The sequence below is a fragment of the Cherax quadricarinatus genome, chromosome 4, assembly GCF_038502225.1.
Source record: "Cherax quadricarinatus isolate ZL_2023a chromosome 4, ASM3850222v1, whole genome shotgun sequence".
In the NCBI taxonomy this organism is placed as follows: Eukaryota; Metazoa; Arthropoda; class Malacostraca; order Decapoda; family Parastacidae; genus Cherax; species Cherax quadricarinatus.
The window spans coordinates 50,037,992-50,058,154 of NC_091295.1; the positions used below are offsets into that span (position 1 = coordinate 50,037,992).

The window sequence follows — 20,163 nt, forward strand, 5'->3', positions numbered from 1 at the left end:
GCTGTTGCTGCTGGCTGCACGCAAACCAACGTACGAGCCACAGCCCGGCTGATCAGGAACTGCCTTTAGGTGCTTGTCCAGTGCCAGCTTGAAGACTGCCAGGGGTCTGTTGGTAATCCCCCTTATGTGTGCTGGGAGGCAGTTGAACAGTCTCGGTCCCCTGACACTTATTGTATGGTCTCTTAACGTGCTAGTGACACCCCTGCTTTTCATTGGGGGGATGGTGCATCGTCTGCCAAGTCTTTTGCTTTCGTAGTGAGTGATTTTCGTGTGCAAGTTCGGTACTAGTCCCTCTAGGATTTTCCAGGTGTATATAATCATGTATCTCTCCCTCCTGCGTTCCAGGGAATACAGGTTTAGAAACCTCAAGCGCTCATTAGTATCTGTATCTGTATATGTTTCAAGCCTTGTGTATCATGTTGTATAAAGTGTATATATCAGTTTTATAAGACTTAGTTTTCGCGTGTATGGCAGAATAATCCTTCAAATGAGCCTAGGTGCTGGTGAGGGCTCTGATCCAAGGAAGTAGACCTGTCCTACCCTTCCCTAAATCGAACCTGACTGCCTTCCTTCTGTATGATCCCCTACGGATTAAGCGCTTTCCCCTGAATACAATAGAATGACAAAACAAATCCACGATCCTTGCGTTGTAAGCCAAGGCCGCAAGATTGACTTAAAAAGCATGACGTGGTTTAGAAAACGTTCCATGTGTCTTATATATATATATGTAGAATAAGACCATTAAGTGTCTCTAGTTCTCATAAATTATCAGAGGGAGATGTTGCTAGTTGGCTGGGCAGGTGTTCGTCCCTAACTCTTATATTACACGTGTGTAGAAACTGTCAGCTGTTCAGAATTCAGTATTTGTTTGTCTTGGGGAAATTCTACGTCATCTGAACTCTTGTGACAATTGCACGTTCGGTTCCAGCTTAAGATCTAGAACATTTATAATGAATATTGCGAGGTTATTCACAAAATAATGAGACTTCATATAGTTTATTTGACATTTCAGAATTGTTAAATAAAACATTAAAGATATAACTTGCTCGTAATTATAATATTTATATCTTAGCTATTTTTATATAGTCAATATTTAGATGAATCGGACAGACGAAGAGTAAACCACCAAGAGATGGCAGCACCAATAATATATTTTGGCCGCGTTAAGAAATACCAAAGATATCAGAATTTTTTCAATAATCCCCCTGAATTGCAGAACACAGTGCCGTGATTGGTGGAAACATCTCCCACGGCCTCAGAGGAGCTCTGTGATTGGTGAAGACCTCTGAGTGAGCTACGGACTCTGAATTCTGCAGATCCACTGAACACGCACTATATTTTGTTTCCGGCCACGTATTTTAGCAGAAGACGCGGCGAGCCTGTCAAAAAGTACCGTCCTGGCGCATTACCTAGCCACTTTACCCGGCCAAGAGGGAGATAACTATGTGCAGCTGATGCCCTGGGAGTGAGGAGGGCGCCCGTGAAGCACACAAGATGGAGATAGTGTGGTTAACTATGGTGGTAGTGATGGCTAGCTGGCTGCCTCCCACCGCTGCGGTTGAACTAACGTTTGAACTCCCCGATAATGCTAAAGAATGTTTTTACGAGGAAATTGAGAAGGGGACAGAGTCGACGCTTGAGTTCCAGGTGTGGTGGCGAGGGAAATATCCCTCTCGAGTGGTTTATGTCAGCATGGTTTGGGTTTATGTGGTTTGTTTCTCAGTGTGATTGACCTGACGTTATCTGTTTATTTGCAGTGTAAACGTTAAATCTTCCTTTCTTACATCCAGGTTCACTTCCGTAATATAGCAAACGTTATATTATTGTCTTCTTGCATTATTAGTGTTATATATGGCTACCAGCTGTAATATTAACCAACTGTTCATGCTATAACAGCCATCTGGATTACATATGCTGTGTATGTCTTTAAAATTAAAATCTAAATACTCTTCATTTAAGGGAGGTGCAGCAATGTACTTCCCTTACAGATTTAGTGCTTTCCATTAATGTATCAAAGGTGGGGGGGGAGTTGCCCTGCCTTGATACCAGTGATAGGCTCTTGATTTACAGAATTAAATCAATTCTTGATTTCAACCTGATTACCCTCCCCCCCCTCCCCCACCCACCTCTCATTCTCCAAACACTATAGTGAAGGGCTTTTGGTTGTGCCTCAAATGGTAGTGGCCTCTTCACACAGGGACCAGGAGTCAGTCCCTGAATGAATGTAAGCTTGGGCATGTTTCCATTCACCTGCTGCCCCTGTTCGCTTAGCAGTATGTAGGTGCCTGGGTGTTAATTGACTGGTGTGTGTTGCATCCTGGAGAAGAGAATTATAAGACCTCGGTGGAAAGAAGTTGGGCAGTCTAATGACAGGGGATTTATTGGGTTATCCTGGGCGGATAACCCTCTGGGTTAATAAGCCAAAGTATCTTTATTCATATTTGTAATGATAGTGCTACGATTCCTAATTAAATTATACGGATTTAGCACCTTTGTTTTTGCATAGATCATTTATTTGGACTATCCCAGAGGGTTAGTAACCCATAATAATTGAAGGATATGACCCATGACAGAGGTAACAGGTGTAAAGGAAACATGTGCCAGGTGTGGAGAAATTTATCTCCAAGGGGGTGAAGCCCCATCTCTCTTATGTTCCCACACAGGCAGTGCAGATAATAATATTTTGTGAGCAGGGTAATATTTTTGTACTTCCCACCTCCAGGACTTGAGTCCTGGAGGTGGGAAGTACAATGCCTGCACTTTAACCCGTAAATGGTCCAAACGTATATATACGTTTTTTCAACATTTGAAAGTTTTTTTTTTTTTTTTTTTTAACAAGTCGGCCGTCTCCCACCGAGGCAGGGTGACCCAAAAAAAAGAAAGAAAATCCCCAAAAAGAAAATACTTTCATCATCATTCAACACTTTCACCACACTCACACATTATCACTGCTTTTGCAGAGGTGCTCAGAATACAACAGTTTAGAAGCATATACGTATAGAGATACACAACATATCCCTCCAAACTGCCAATATCCCAAACCCCTCCTTTAAAGTGCAGGCATTGTACTTCCCATTTCCAGGACTCTAAGTCCGACTATATGAAAATAACCGGTTTCCCTGAATCCCTTCACTAAATATTACCCTGCTCACACTCCAACAGATCGTCAGGTCCCAAGTATCATTCATCTCCATTCACTCCTATCTAACATGCTCATGCACGCTTGCTGGAAGTCCAAGCCCCTCACCCACAAAACCTCCTTTACCCCCTCTTTCCAACCCTTTTGAGGACGACCCCAACCCCTCTTTCCTTCCCCTATAGATTTATATGCTTTCCATGTCATTCTACTTTGATCCATTCTCTCTAAATGACCAAACCACCTCAACAACCCCTCTTCTGCCCTCTGACTAATGCTTTTATTAACTCCACACCTTCTCCTAATTTCCACACTCCGAATTTTCTGCATAATATTTACACCACACATTGCCCTTAGACAGGACATCTCCACTGCCTCCAACCGTCTCCCCTCAACGCACCACTCACCTTTTTTCCCTCATCAATTCTATGATTAACCTCATCCTTCATAAATCCATCCGCCGACACGTCAACTCCCAAGTATCTGAAAACATTCACTTCTTCCATACTCCTCCTCCCCAATTTGATATCCAATTTTTCTTTATCTAAATCATTTGATACCATCATCACCTTACTCTTTTCTATGTTCACTTTCAACTTTCTACCTTTACACACATTCTCAAACTCATCCACTAACCTTCGTAATTTTTCTTTAGAATCTCCCATAAGCACAGTATCATCAGCAAAAAGTAACTGTGTCAATTCCCATTTTGAATTTGATTCCCCATAATTTAATCCCACCCCTCTCCCGAACACCCTAGCATTTACTTCTTTTACAACCCCATCTATAAATATATTAAACAACCATGGTGACATTACACATCCCTGTCTAAGACCTACTTTTACCGGGAAGTATTCTCCCTCTCTTCTACACACCCTAACCTGAGCCTCACTATCCTCATAAAAGCTCTTTACAGCATTTAGTAACTTACCACCTATTCCATATACTTGCAACATCTGCCACATTGCTCCTCTATCCACTCTATCATATGCCTTTTCTAAATCCATAAATGCAATAAAAACTTCCCTACCTTTATCTAAATACTGTTCACATAAATGCTTCAATGTAAACACTTGATCTACACATCCCCTACCCACTCTGAAGCCTCCTTGCTCGTCCGCAATTCTACATTCTGTCTTACCTCTAATTCTTTCAATTATAACCCTACCGTATACTTTTCCTGGTATACTCAGTAAACTTATTCCTCTATAATTTTTACAATCTCTTTTGTCCCCTTTCCCTTTATATAAAGGGACTATACATGCTCTCCGCCAATCCCTAGGTACCTTCCCCTCTTTCATACATTTATTAAACAAAAGTACCAACCACTCCAACACTATATCCCCCCCTGCTTTTAACATTTCTGTCATGATCCCATCAGTTCCAGCTGCTTTACCCCCTTTCATTCTACGTAATGCCTCACGTACCTCCACCACACTTACATTCTGCTCTTCTTCACTCCTAAAAGATGGTATACCTCCCTGCCCAGTGCATGAAATTACCGCCTCCCTTTCTTCCTTAACATTTAAAAGTTCCTCAAAATATTCTCGCCATCTACCTAATACCTCCCTCTCCCCATCTACTAACTCCCCTACTCTGTTTTTAACTGACAAATCCATACTTTCCCTAGGCTTTCTTAACTTGTTTAACTCACTCCAAAATTTTTTCTTATTTTCATTAAAATTTCTTGACAGTGCCTCTCCCACTCTTTCATCTGCTCTCCTTTTGCACTCTCTCACCACTCTCTTCACCTTTCTTTTACTCTCCATATACTCTGCTCTTCTTATAACACTTCTGCTTTGTAAAAACCTCTCGTAAGCTACCTTTTTCTCTTTTATCACACCCTTTACTTCATCATTCCACCAATCACTCCTCTTTCCTCCTGCCCCCACCCTCCTATAACCACAAACTTCTACCCCACATTCTAATACTGCATTTTTAAAACTATTCCAACCCTCTTCAACCCCCCCACTACTCATCTTTGCACTAGCCCACCTTTCTGCCAATATTCGCTTATATCTCGCCCGAACTTCCTCCTCCCTTAGTTTATACACTTTCACCTCCCTCTTACTTGTTGTTGCCACCTTCCTCTTTTCCCATCTACCTCTTACTCTAACTGTAGCTACAACTAAATAATGATCCGATATATCAGTTGCCCCTCTATAAACATGTACATCCTGGAGCCTACCCATCAACCTTTTATCCACCAATACATAATCTAACAAACTACTTTCATTACGTGCTACATCATACCTTGTATATTTATTTATCCTCTTTTTCATAAAATATGTATTACTTATTACCAAATTTCTTTCTACACATAGCTCAATTAAAGGCTCCCTATTTATATTTACCCCTGGCACCCCAAAATTACCTACTACTCCCTCCATAACATTTTTACCCACTTCAGCATTGAAATCCCCAACCACCATTACTCTCACACTTGATTCAAAACTCCCCACGCATTCACTCAACATTTCCCAGAATCTCTCTCTCTCCTCTACACTTCTCTCTTCTCCAGGTGCATACATGCTTACTATAACCCACTTTTCACATCCAATCTTTATTTTACTCCACATAATCCTTGAATTTATACATTTGTAGTCCCTCTTTTCCTGCCATAGCTTATCCTTCAACATTATTGCTACTCCTTCTTTAGCTCTAACTCTATTTGAAACCCCTGACCTAATCCCATTTATTCCTCTCCATTGAAACATCCCACCCCCTTCAGCTTTGTTTCACTTAAAGCCAGGACATCCAGTTTCTTCTCATTCATAACATCCACAATCATCTCTTTCTTATCATTTGCACAACATCCACGCACATTCAGACTTCCCACTTTGACAATTTTCTTCTTATTCTTTTTAGTAATCTTTACAGGAAAAGGGGTTACTAGCCCATTGTTCCCGGCATTTTAGTTGACTTTCACAACACGCATGGCTTACGGAGGAAAGATTCTTATTCCACTTCCCCATGGATATAAAAGGAAAAGTAATAAGACCAAGAACTATTAAGATAAAATCAAAGAAAACTCAGATGATTGTGTATAAATAAACGTGTACATGTATGTGTAGTGTGACCTAATTGTAAGTAGAAGTAGCAAGACGTACCTGTAATCTTGCATATTTATGAGACAGACAAAAGACACCAGCAATCCTACCATCATGTAAAACAATTACAGGCTTTCGTTTTACACTCGCTTGGCAGGACGGTAGTACCTCCCTGGGTGGTTGCTGTATGTAAAAAAAAGTAGATCTTTTTGTTTTTCTACATTTGAAAATGTGTAAAAAACTTTAATCTACTTTTTTTTTTTTTTTATATTTGAGAAAATGTAAAAAAACTTAGATCTACTTTTGTACCACTACACATGTGAATGTAGATCTGCTTGGACTGTTTACGGGTTAAAGGAGGGGTTTGTGATATTGGTTGTTTGGAGTGACATCTACAATATTATATATGAGCGCCTCTGCAAAGATAGAGATTATGTATGAATGATGGTGAAAGTTTTGAATGATGAAAGATTTTTTTTTCTTTTTGGGTCACCCTGCCTCGGTGGGAAACGGCTCATGTGCTAAAAAAAATGTTTAATAATTATCTGGTGTCTCCCTACAATCATTTTTAATGCAGTTGTATTCCTTATTATCTGTGAAAGTGCTACTGTATCATTAATTGCATGCTAAATTAAAAATAATGGATGTAATGTTAAATCTAAAATTGCAAAAGTAATTTATTCACTATGTTTACATGAGTTTGAATGTTATTTGCATGCTAATTGGCAGATAATTTTAATAAATGTTAGCCTATTATGATAGGTAGTGACCGGCGGCCACTATGACGTGGACGTTGTTTTGGAGGGACCATCACGGCAGATTCTGTACCGTGAAATGAAACAGCAATACGGCCAGTTTCAATTTACTCCAGAAATCTCGGGCACCTACCAGGTATGTTCGCATGTTTTTGTATTCTTTGTTACCTCTAGGGAGATTCTTGATGCCAGTGAGGGGCTCTTGATCTAAAGGATTGGACCTACTCTCTCCTTCCTTAGATCAAACTTGAAGGTCTCATTTCTCCAGGTGCTGTATGACCCCCAGAATCTACTTTGTTGTACAAGTCTATTTAATTTTTCCATGTCCATTATAGGTTGTTTTGTGTTCAACTGGATAAAAATAGTCTTGGTCTTAGCAGGATGTTTGGTCTATAATCTGTTGCCCCTGTTCACCTAGCAATAAATATGCTGTTGTGTGTTGCATCCTAGGTAAGGACCTAACGATCCCCATTGGCATTTTTTGGTTATCCTGGATTAACACTTCAGGGTTAATCTGATTAGTCTTCTACTTGTACCCCACTCTAGTGATGTACGTCATTAAACTGCTGCAGTGCCAGAATTCACTCGTGAAGGTACGTTAGATATAGCATAATCCTTTCTCTCTTGTCCTCTCTTCCTCTTATTCACTGACAGATGCACTCCACAAAAATTTGTTAATTAAGTTTACGTTAAGCATGCATGATTTTCGCAGACTCCCTCTATGTAACTGGATAATCATTCCTGTAAAAAAAATTCTAGGATGTATCATTTCTGTGGTAAAACCACATTTTTATGGAAGCACCACATACAAATACAAGATATCAACATTAATTAAAACTCACTCATAAATATATAAATTCGACCCCCCAAATTAGAACGGTACACACTTGCCAATAATGGTTGACTTTTGTAGAGTATATGAGTGGAAGGGAGGAGGGGCAAGAGATAAGTGGGAAAAGGAGGAGAGAAATAGGCTAATTGGAGAAGCAGGATTGAAGATGATTACTCCCTTGTGTTATTAAATGCAGATAGTCCATGAAAGTCAATGTGGCTTTATTTCTGTTAGGACCCTTTGGCATTCTTTTCCTATATTTTGCCTACAACAGTTGGCTAATGCCCAGGTATCTGTTTTCTGCTAAATGAACAGATGCATAAGCGTTAGGAGACTTTTCCCATATCTCACCCCAGCGCAGGATTGAACCTTCAGTTGCGAGTGAAATGTACTATTTTTTCACCTGTTAATACGTAGGAAGGGTGTTGGTGTCATTTGATAGAATGAAAGACATACTACTGAAATAGAGATGATTTTTGTTGGTTTCAGAATGGAAGTAACTTGAAATCAGGCTCAAAGTAGCAGAAATGTTATATTTTTTAGGATTTTCCTGAGAACTCTTATTGGTTTTTATTAAGTCTGATTCACTTGTTGGGATGCTGTAAACCATGACTAATCATTCCTGGTTATATTTCATTATCTGAGAAATAGGGTAATTTTTTTTTTCTTCATGATAATGCATTTAAAATGGATGGCAGATGTAATACTGGAGAGGCTTTAGTGCCTGGAATGTCTACTGTATTTATTTTGGACTGCTTTTTTTTTTTTTTTTTTTTTTTTAATTAATTTTGTGTAAGTCACCAAATTACTGATTTCTGCACACCTATAGTTTTGATGAATGAGTGATTTCTTATGCTTAAGCAGGCATACTAGCAGAGCAGCTTACTCTTCTCCTTTGTAATTCTATAAATTTTCCATCAGATTTTGTATTTGTGATGTCATTACCTTCAGAGAAAGATTCTCTTCCATTTCAGAAGAAAACTAATTAAAAAAATGCTAACACTGTGAGCACTTAATTTCAGGGCTTCCAACAGTGAAGGGGTTTGATTTTATTTAAACAGTATTTAGATTAGGGTAAAGAGGTTTTTGTGGCATTTATGGATTTAGAAAAGGTGTGTGACAGGGTGGATAGAGGGGCATTGTGGTAGATGTTGCAAATGTATGGAATAGGAGGTAGGTTATTGTAAGCAGTGAAGAGTTTTTATGAGGATAGTGAGGCTCAGGTTTGAGTATGTAAGAGAGAGGGAGATTTTCCCAGTAAAAGTAGGCCTTAGACAAGGATGTGTGATGTCACTATGGTTGTTCAATATATTTGTAGATGGGGTTGTAAGAGAAGTGAATGCTCAGGTGTTGGCAAGAGGTATGGGGTGGGGTAAAATATAAAGAATTAACACAAAGTGGGAGTTGTCACTGTTGCTCTTTTCTGATGACACTGTGCTTTTGTGAGATTCTGAAGAAAAGTTGCAGAGGTTAGTGGATGAGTTTGGTAGAGTATGTAAAGGAAGAAAATTAAAAGTGAATATAGGAAAGAGTAAGGTGATGAGGATAACAAAAAAATAGGTAACGAAAGATTAGATATCAGATTGGAGAGAGAGGGGTATGGAGGAGGTGAATATATTCAGATATTTAGGAGTAGACATGTCAGCAGATGGGTCTATGAAAGATGATGAAGGGAAAAGAGCAAGTGGTGCATTGAGGAGTCTATGAAGACAAAGAACTTTATTCATGGTAGCAAAGAGGAGAATGTATGAGAATATAGTTATACCAATGCTCTTATATGGGTGTGAAGCATGGGTGGTGAATGTTGCAGCAAGAAGGCTGAAGGAAGTGGAAATGTCGTGTGTGAGGGCAATGTGTGGTGTGGATATGCAGAGAATTCGTAGTTTGGAAACTAGGAGGAGGTGCAGGATTACCAAAACTATTACCCAGAGGGCTGAGGAGGGGTTGTTGAGGTGGTTTGGACATGTAGAGAGGATGGAACAAAATAGAATGACTTTGTATAAATCTGTAGTAGAGGGAAGGCGGGGTAGAGATCAGCCTAGGAAAGGTTGGAGGGAGGGGGTAAAGGAAGTTTTGTGTGAGGGGCTTGGACTTCCAGCAAGCATGCGTGAACATGTTAGATGGGAGCGAATGGAGACAAACCATTTTTAGGACTAGACGTGCTGTTGGAGTGTGAGCAGGGTAATATTTATGAAGGGATTCGGGGAAACCAGTAGGCCGTACTCGAGTCCTGGAGATGGGAAGTATAGTGCCTGCACTCTGAAGGAGGGGTGTTAATGTTAGTTTTATAACTGTGAAAGCTCGCCTTTGGCAAGGCAGTGATGGAGTGAATGATGGTAATGCAATTGGGCTGATGTGTTAATAATAAAAATAATAATAATAATTAAACTTGTACAGTTGTACTATTCTTGTTAGTAATTTCTGTACATGGGGCTGTCCTGTGGATCAGGGTTCTCACTGACTTGACAAGCTCTGTGATTTCTGCTGAAAGTACACATCAAGAGTATGGAGCTTTTTAAGGTGTAAAGCTATAGTTTACATAAGAGCAGTATTTCTGATGCCTGCTGGTTGCAGGTTAAATAGTTTTCATTATCATACAAAAACTTTAAAAAAATTTAATTTTATTTGATGAGGGATTCTCGGGTTATAAATGAATTTACATCAAAATGGGATGAAAAAAAATTCAGGTAACAACTTAAAGGTTCCTCTTCAGGGATACCTAATGATAATGCAAAGTGCCTGAGGAATGAAAGACAATCAGGTTTGATCCAAGGAAGGCCAGAGTATCTCCAGTTTCTTGGAACAGGTTGACAGAAGTGATTGTTGACTGAAATTTGTACAAATGTGTCTTCAGTTCATGAAAGGATTTCCCTTTACATGTCAGCTACTGTCTTGTGACTTTAGCATTTTATTTTTGTAATTTCATGTCTACTTACAAAAATGGAATTATTCAATTGTGTTAGAATAAGTTGTTGCATTTTTATTTTTTTTAGCAATCATATAGTATAAATGATATATTTTACAGGTGTGCTTCAGTAATGAGTTTTCAACGTTTAGTCACAAACTCATATACGTAGATTTTCAAGTTGGTGATGAGCCTCGGTTACCTGGTGTGGGAGAACAATTTACTGCTATGACTCAGGTGAGTTAAAAGTTAATGAATCTTACAGCATTTTTCTTCCCCTTCAAATATTGTGTTCCAAGGCACTGACACTTTCTCCTGCTTCAATCATCTAGATAATAGAGCATAGCCCTCAGTCAAAACCTTAGTAGATATTTCTCTGCAGCTAGGCTTGAGCATTGACAAAAATTCTTCTATCTCCCTTTCCCTCTCACTCGCACACTTGCATGTGCACACACTGCAGTGGATCCAAGAATATCTTAGGGGAAGGAAGCAGAGAGTGACTGTCAGGAAAGATATCAGAATGGGGAAGAGTAACTAGCAGGATTCTCTAAAGATTGGTTTTAGAACCAGTACTGTTTTTGGTTCATGTGACTGTCATTCCAGATGGGATTGATTCAGATATATCCTGTTTCCTGATGTAAAACTAACGAGAATAAAAATAGATGAGAACAAAGACTCCAATGGATCTAGACACATTGCAAGAATTGTCAGATAGGTGGTTGATTAAATTAGTATATGCAAAGTAATGAAGATTGGGAAAGGAGCAAGAAGATTCAGAAATGGGGTATAGACTAGGGGAAGAGGCTCCAGACTTCACTCATAGTGAAAGACTTAGGGGTGAGTATAGTGCCCAGTATAATACCAGACTCGTATCAGCTGAATAACCTCTTCAGTCAGTGTTCGTCTGGCAAATCTAAAAATAGCCTTCATGCATCTTAACCATCATTCGGGGTTCTTTATTAGCCCTTTGAGGGTTTTGGACATACTAGTACGGCTTACGACCCAGGATTTTTGACGTACTAGTACGCCTAAATTCTAGCGCCCTCAAATCTAGTAGGAGAAAGCTGGTAGGAAAGAATGGGTCTATGTGGTCAGTGTGCACAGTCTAAAAAAAATCCTGCAACACACAGTGAATAATGAGAAAAAAAAAACTTTGACCATTTTTTTGGAATAAAACAGCGACTTTGCACTGTATGTTTGTATGGTATTTATTGTTGTATTCTAGTTTTCTTGGTCTCATTTTATAGAATGGAAGACATATTACAGAAATTGAGATGATTTTGACTGGTTTTACAATGAAAGGTACCTTGAAATTGAGCTCAAAGTAGCAGAAATGTTCGATTTTTTCCAAATTTCAAAAGTAAACAAATCGTGCCAAGCGTCCAATACACGTCAACTAGTGAGTCTAATATTCTTTCACAAGTGCGCCAATAATATTTATACCATTTTTTACACTAATGCAGTAGTCTGCATAACAGTAAATCTTATAATTTTTTGTGAGAATAAAAATTCAAAGTGGAAAGCAAAAGAATATAAGAGAGGCCTTGAGACGTGACTAATAACCAGAGGAAATGTCATTTTAGTGCCAGGAATGTCTTTCTTGTTTATTCTGAACCCTATTCGGAAATTGGCATCTTTTGAAATTTGTGTGAAATTGGCAAAATTGCTAAATTCTGACCACTGTACTGGATAGTTGAATTTCATAAATGGGTGGTTTCTTGCACCCATTCGATAGAAAAAAATGGAGTTCTAGCGAAATATTCATGTTTTTTGTCGATTAGTACAGTGGAATTGGACGAAAATGGGGCTCAAAGTGAGCAAAATCGCTGATGCGTAAACATCGCCGAGACCGCTAATTTTGCGAGAGCATAATTCCGTAAGTTTTCCATCAAATTTCAAACTTTTGGTGTCCTTATGATCGGGAAAAGATTCTCTATCTTTTCATAAGAGAAAATTATTTTATTTTTTTTTTTTAAATTTGGCCGACCCTGAGAACGAGTTTCGGAGAGGGCCTGTCGACCCTCAAAGGGTTAAGCATACGTTAGGCCCATCTTGGAGTATGCAATACCAGTATGGACCTGTGCCTAAAAGAGTATGTTAAGAAACTGGAGAAAAACAGAAGTTTGCAGCTAATTTTGCTCCAGAGCTAAGGGGCATGAGCTATGAGGAAAGGCTAACGGAATTTGGTTTAACAACATTAGAGTACAGAAAACCCAGGGAGTACATAATAACATACAAAATACTCGGAGGAATTGATAAGGTAGACAGAGATAGATTGTGAGGCAAGAAGTGGAAACTTGGGGACACTGCTGGATGTTAGTCACAGATGAGCCACAGGAATGTTAGAAAGTATTTCTTCAATCAGAATGGTTGGGAAGTGGAATGATCTTGGCAAGGAAGTATTAGTGACAGGCTTCATACATAGTTTTAAGAGCTGGTACTATCATACCTGCATGAATCTGAAGTGCCAAGAGGCACAGCCAGGATCTGGTAATCAACCTCTGCAACCACAAACAGGAGAGTTCAAATAGGCAAGCACAGTGATTAAATGAATGACAGTGAAGCGTTTCCTCCTTTTCAGGTCACCCTACCTCAGTGGGAGATGGCTGTTGAGAAGTAGACATTGACCTGGCCTCATAGAAAGGATTTTTGGCTGTAATAAAATGATTTAACACAGAAATGTCAGTTTGTTCCAACAGTCAGCATCTTTAGATTGACTCTCCTGTTGATCAGAGGTACTGCTGTCTTTGTTCTCAGTCTTTACCATCCTGCAATGTTCCTCTGGATGATTTCCTCTAGCATTCCCACCTCTGATGCTGATAGTCTTATTTTAACTGAAACTATTTTTTTTACAGACTGTGACTGCCTCCTTTTGCTTACTTTCAGTACTGCTTTTCCTTTTACATTTTAGGCTTAGCCCTTTTTAGTAAGTAGTAGGCACCAGACAAGCCTGGCCCATGGCCAGGTCGTGGAAGTAGGAAAACTCTTGAACTCGGTTACAGGTATATCACAAGCATAAAATAATCCTTCATTCTCTTTACATTTGTAGAGAAATTTAATGTTTTACATTAATGTAAAGAAATTGTCCTGCAACAGGAACATCCTACATAGTTTTATTTGGCTTAATTCTGATTCAAACACTTGTTTTTGAAAGACTGGAAAGAATACAATACTGTATGTAATCTTCAAAAATTTTATTTTTGAATTATAAATACTGTAGTGGTTAATTTGATTTCCCACAGATGGAGTCCTCATCACAAAAGATTCACGAGGACCTAAACTCTGTCATAGATTACCAAACTCATCACCGCTTACGTGAAGCTCAAGGTCGCAAGAGTGCAGAAGATCTCAATGAACGTGTTCTCTTCTGGGCAGTTGGGGAGACTTTAGGAATTCTTGTTATTGCTGTTGGTCAGGTGATGGTTTTGAAGAATTTCTTTGCGGACAAGAAGACAAATCAAGCTGCCTATTGAACTCTGTTGAATCCACTAGAACAGCAACGTACTTCTCAAGGACAAACATGCCAGCTACAGATTAAATATTTTGCAACATTATTCTGACTTAACACAGGTATGCCATAGCTACCTATTCAGAGTAAATTATAAAAAGGATCGAAATATAATTACATTTAAGTTTAAATTGCCTGCATGAATTTGCATATTGGTATCCATGTTACTTTTTTTTAAAGTTCAGTTAGATTCACCCTTTCTATAAGCTTCTCCTATGTTGCCCTAGAAACCTAACCCTAAGTATCTGTACTTATCATGTTTACCACACTTTCCATACTACTCCATTTTAAATAGATTTTCATGCCAATATTTCTTTGGGATTCATAAGTGAATGCATTAACCTGAGAGTAAACATTTAAGAACTGTGAAGGTAATTTTTTTTTCTTCTATGATTTTGAGTAGGAATGTCACAGTTCAAAAAAAATACAAATTTTTATTAGTGTGAAAATCTCTGTGGGGTTCTCTTTTCACAATAGAAACTAGTTACCACAAATGTATATCTGGGCATGTAGCTAAAAATAGTGATGTAAGCACATGGGATTACATCGCTGACACCTGTGACGTCCGACCATTGTTATGTCAAACATCATGGCGACGTATACCTACAGAAGACTAACAATAATCTTGGCTAATAGAACTACTTAATTTATGTAGTGGTAATTTGTAAATTTATTACAGTACTGTCATTTCTTTTTAATCCTGTATACTGAAAAAAAAAAATTGAATACCTGTTGATCTTTGAGAAGATGTAAATTTTAAGGATAATTTGGTAAAACAGATTTTTCTGCCTGCCAGTAATAATTTATAGACTGTTATTAAATAATAACAAAGTAGGAAAACTGCTCTCTGGAACCTACAAAGTACCAAGACATTCAACTTCTCAACTATACGATAATATGCAGATAAATTTCGCTAAAAATAATTTTACCAAAAAAATCTTGACAAGCTCTGCCAACCAGGTGTAAAAGCAGGTACACTTTTGATGTTACTAACCTCTAAATATTTCTCGTTAATTAAGCAATTGAAATTTTTGTTTACCTGTTAGTAACTAAATATGAAATAAATTTATCAAAGTTTGAAGTGCTCAGTTTAAGAATTAAATTTACACATTACCATTAAAAATTAGATTGGTTCCATTAAGTGAAAATGCCATTAGTCTTCTAAAGTAATGTGTGAGCTTATGCTAAACTTGAAATTACTTTTCTAAATCTGTGGCAATGAGTGGCTAGATCTGATGCTATTATGCTGCACATTTATGGGACATTTTCTCCCCAGAAATCAGTGATTAGATTAACATGTATTAAAATAAGTGGGCAGGCATTTATCAAAGAATTTATTCTGAAAATGTCAGTGATCCTCTTGAATTTTATTTGAAATGATGATGCAATTAGCAATCGTGCGAGGCAGTTAGTTAAAGATCAGTTGCATCAACTGTTGCTGTAAGCCACTATTGCTAACATGGCCTCTCTCTGGGTTTGCTATTGTAAATCATTTACTGATTATGTATTGACAACTGTCAGCTTCCATCACCTTTTGGTTTAAGAATATTGATTATTCTTGTATTTGTTGGGAAGAGCTGAACTTACAAGGGTCGTACAGCATCTGGGGAATGGAAAGTAATCTGGTTTGGTCCAGGAAAGGGGAGAGTAGCTGCAGTTCCTTGGATCAACAGCCCAGCATCATGGCATTTCTCCCTAGAAAGGTTTAAACCTTTCAAGGGGAAAAGCTTTAAATTGTGAGAATGAAAGACATTTCTGGTTTACCTTTGTATTTAAGGAAAGTGGGTTTGCAAGCTTCGAAGGTTGAAAGATACCTTCTAGATTATTATAAAGTTAAAGAATATATAGTTTTGGCTGAGCGAGTGACCTGTAAATATGGAAACTTGTTATATTTGAATGGCAGATTTAATTTAAATGCAAGTCAAAGTTGTATTGTACTAACATTTACTTCGTGATTCTAAGATTTGGAAGCTATTTACAGTATGTTGATGTACAAGTGATGTGACTAATTTTACTATAGCCAAGTAAATTTACCATAGGATGGAAGATCTTCAGAAAACTTACTTTGTATTTACGTATACCAGCAAAGAATTGTGAAAGAAGTGTACACAGTTTAGAACATTTCTTAAAGGAATGTTTTGCCAAAAGTGGCTTAATCAGTCCTCATAGACTTATGAAGCCACTTGTGAAAAATTCACTTTAATATTTGTCCTGAATTGTACACAAGTGTCCTTTTCCACAGTTTGCTAGTATCAGCATACCATTTACAACCTGTAAAGAATTGTATCAAACATTCTGGCATAAAATATAATTGTAAAAAAATAATGTATGACTTTGTGTGGCTTAGTGTGATACATTATCATTTTGTATGTAATGTAATAAAATATTAGTTTAAAATTTTTCATTTAAATTTCATTTTTACTCCTCAATTATTTTTGGTCTTTTGTAAGATTAAGACCCATATGATACCTGGGTGCCTTTTATTATGAGACAGTGCAAAACAGGCTTACATAGTGGAGCCAGTAGGAGGCAGCAACAAGTGGTAGGTATCACAGCTGGGCAGGATCCATAAGTGGAAGTAAGTCATGTCTATGTGGGTCGAGGTTAGCAGTTTTACATTTCTGTACCAGCATTCCACAGTGCTGCTGTCACAGCCAAGTGTCAGAAGAAGGCATACAATACCAACCAGTTTGTGAGCGAGATGGGCAACACCTGAACATCTGTATGATTATTATAATCAAAAAGAAGTGCTAAGCCACAAGGGCTATACAGCGCTACCGAACATCTGTATGAGATTTTGCCAGCGCAGCAGGCTTTTTTTCAATCTGATATAGGGACATGTCAGATTTAGTGGAGCCAGTAGAAAAGATGAGTTACAACTGTTATAGACATTACAGATGGGCAATGTCTGCAATTCCCATCCTCTACTTGTTCTATTAGTCAATGACATCATATCCCTTTATTACTGAAAAAGCCTACTGAGCAGGTGAGAAGTTTCTCCAATAAAGATACCAAGGTGTTGTATGTGTCTACCTTTGATGTAATGACACTTGTCTGTCTGACACAGCAACACAATGGAATCCTGGTACAGAGGATATATTCTACAATTCCATTGCCAACCTATGGACATGACCTACTTCCACTAGTGAATCCTGCCTGTGTCAACATCTACAACTCCTGCAATTTGCCTCTTTTAAAGATTTCATTTTAAAAATCTATATTATGTCCCAGTGTTTGATTTAGAAGCCAGCTGTGCAGGTGTAGCATCCCCATTATTATTATTATAATCAAAAAGAAGCGCTAAGCCACAAGGACTATACAGCTGTAGCATCCCCAATAAATATACCCAGGTGTTACACGTATATGTCTTATTCATTGAGACCCTGGGTGCAAACTTGCTCAGTGTCAAAGATTTTCAAAAAAAAAAAAAAAAAAATTCTTATGAAATGATAATCTTTTTCTGAAGGTAATGAAACCAAAAGTTTGAAATTTGATGGAAAACTTGCAGAATTACTCTTGCAGAGTTGGTGGTCTCAGCGATACTTACACATCAGCGATTTCGCCCACTTTTAACCCTATTTTGGCCAATTCTTTTGTTCCACTTGACCAAACTCAGCTCTTTTGCTAGAACTCCTTTTATTCTATCGATTAAGTACAAGAAACTGCCCATTTACCTATTTCAACTATACAAAAAAAAGTTCAGGAATTACTAATTTGGCCAATTTCACACAAAATTCAAGAAAGGGCAATTTAAAATAGGGGCCAGAATAAACAGTACAGACATTCCTGGCACTAAAAGAACATTTTCTCTGTTCATTAGTCATATCTTGAGGCCCCTCTTACATTACGCTTGCTTTTCATTTTGAATTTTCATTCACAAAAAAAAAAAAAAGATTTACTGTTATTCAGACTACTGCATCATTGTAATAATTGTATAAATAATATCAGCATATTTGTGAATGCATATTAGACCCCGCAGTTGACGTGTATTAGACGCGTAACTATGATTTGTTTACTCCTGAACATCGTTAAAAATCGAATACTTCTGCTATTTTGAGCTCAACTTCAAGACACTTTTAGTTGGTAAACTATTCAAATTCTGTAACATATCTTCCATTCTATCAAATGAGACCAAGAAAACAAGAGTACAGCCATAAATACCATACAAAAATACACTGCAAAGTCACTGTTTTAAACCAAAAACATGGTTGCAGTTTTTTTTATTATGCACTGCTTGACGCAGGATTTTTTATACAGGGCAAACTGACCGTGCAGACCTATTCTCTCATATGCAGGCCTACCAGCTTTCTCCTGCAAGATCTGAAGCCGCTAGAATTTTGGCGGAGTATTATGGGACCAACACTAGCTTCAAAGCCATAATGGGACCAAAACAGAAGGGGTTAATTACTCTTTATATTGAAACAGGTGCTTTGATGTTGATGGACTCTGGATCCAAGGAACTGGAGCTATCCTCCCCTTCCTTTAATCAAACCCGATTACACAAAACCCAAGCTCTGTATAACTCCTACAATTTTAGCACTTTACCATATTTTTTTTTTTTTTTTTTCAACAAGTCGGTCGTCTCCCACCGAGGCAGGGTGACCCAAAAAAAGAAAGAAAATACTTTCATTATCATTCAACACTTTCACCACACTCACACATTAATTATCACTACCCCTCTTTCCTTCCCCTATAGATTTATATGCTTTCCATGTCATTCTTTGATCCATTCTCTCTAAATGACCAAACCACCTCAACAACCCCTCTTCTGCCCTCTGACTAATGCTTTTATTAACTCCACACCTTCTCCTAATTTCCACACTCTGAATTTTCTGCATAATATTTACACCACACATTGCCCTTAGACAGGACATCTCCACTGCCTCCAACCGTCTCCTCGCTGCTGCATTTACCACCCAAGCTTCACATCCATATAAGAGTGTTGGTACTACTATACTTTCATACATTCCCTTCTTTGCCTCCATAGATAACGTTTTTTGACTCCACATATACCTCAACGCACCACTCACCTTTTTTCCCTTATCAATTCTAAGATTAACCTCATCCTTCATAAATCCATCCGCCGACACTTCAACTCCCAAGTATCTGAAAACATTCACTTCTTCCATACTCCTCCCCAATTTGATATCCAATTTTTCTTTATCTAAATCCTTTGATACCCTCATCACCTTACTCTTTTCTATGTTCACTTTCAACTTTCTACCTTTACACACATTCTCAAACTCATCCACTAACCTTTGCAATTTTTCTTTAGAATCTCCCATAAGCACAGTATCATCAGCAAAAAGTAACTGTGTCAATTCCCATTTTGAATTTGATTCCCCAAAATTTAATCCCACCCCTCTCCCGAACACCCTAGCATTTACTTCTTTTACAACCCCATCTATAAATATATTAAACAACCATGGTGACATTACACATCCCTGTCTAAGACCTACTTTTACCGGGAAGTATTCTCCCTCTCTTCTACATACCCTAACCTGAGCCTCACTATCCTCATAAAAGCTCTTTACAGCATTTAGTAACTTACCACCTATTCCATAAACTTGCAACATCTGCCACATTGCTTCTCTATCCACTCTATCATATGCCTTTTCTAAATCCATAAATGCAATAAAAACTTCCCTACCTTTATCTAAATACTGTTCACATATATGCTTCAATGTAAACACTTGATCTACACATCCCCTACCCACTCTGAAGCCTCCTTGCTCATCCGCAATTCTACATTCTGTCTTACCTCTAATTCTTTCAATTATAACCCTACCGTATACTTTTCCTGGTATACTCAGTAAACTTATTCCTCTATAATTTTTACAATCTCTTTTGTCCCCTTTCCCTTTATATAAAGGGACTATACATGCTCTCCGCCAATCCCTAGGTACCTTCCCCTCTTTCATACATTTATTAAACAAAAGTACCAACCACTCCAATACTATATCCCCCCCTGCTTTTA

At 38.1% G+C, this 20,163-nt stretch overlaps 1 protein-coding gene across 1 annotated transcript; it reads left to right on the forward strand.

Annotated features, from left to right (window-relative positions):
• The first annotated feature begins 1,244 nt into the window (after positions 1 to 1,244).
• On the forward strand, positions 1,245 to 16,588 carry p24-1 (transmembrane emp24 domain-containing protein). The gene is made up of 4 exons (XM_053770798.2): positions 1,245 to 1,647; positions 6,949 to 7,077; positions 10,799 to 10,915; positions 13,921 to 16,588. Exons 1-4 carry the CDS (start codon positions 1,495 to 1,497, stop codon positions 14,149 to 14,151), a joined length of 630 nt encoding a protein of 209 aa, XP_053626773.1. The 5' UTR covers positions 1,245 to 1,494; the 3' UTR covers positions 14,152 to 16,588.
• The last annotated feature ends 3,575 nt before the right edge of the window (positions 16,589 to 20,163 follow it).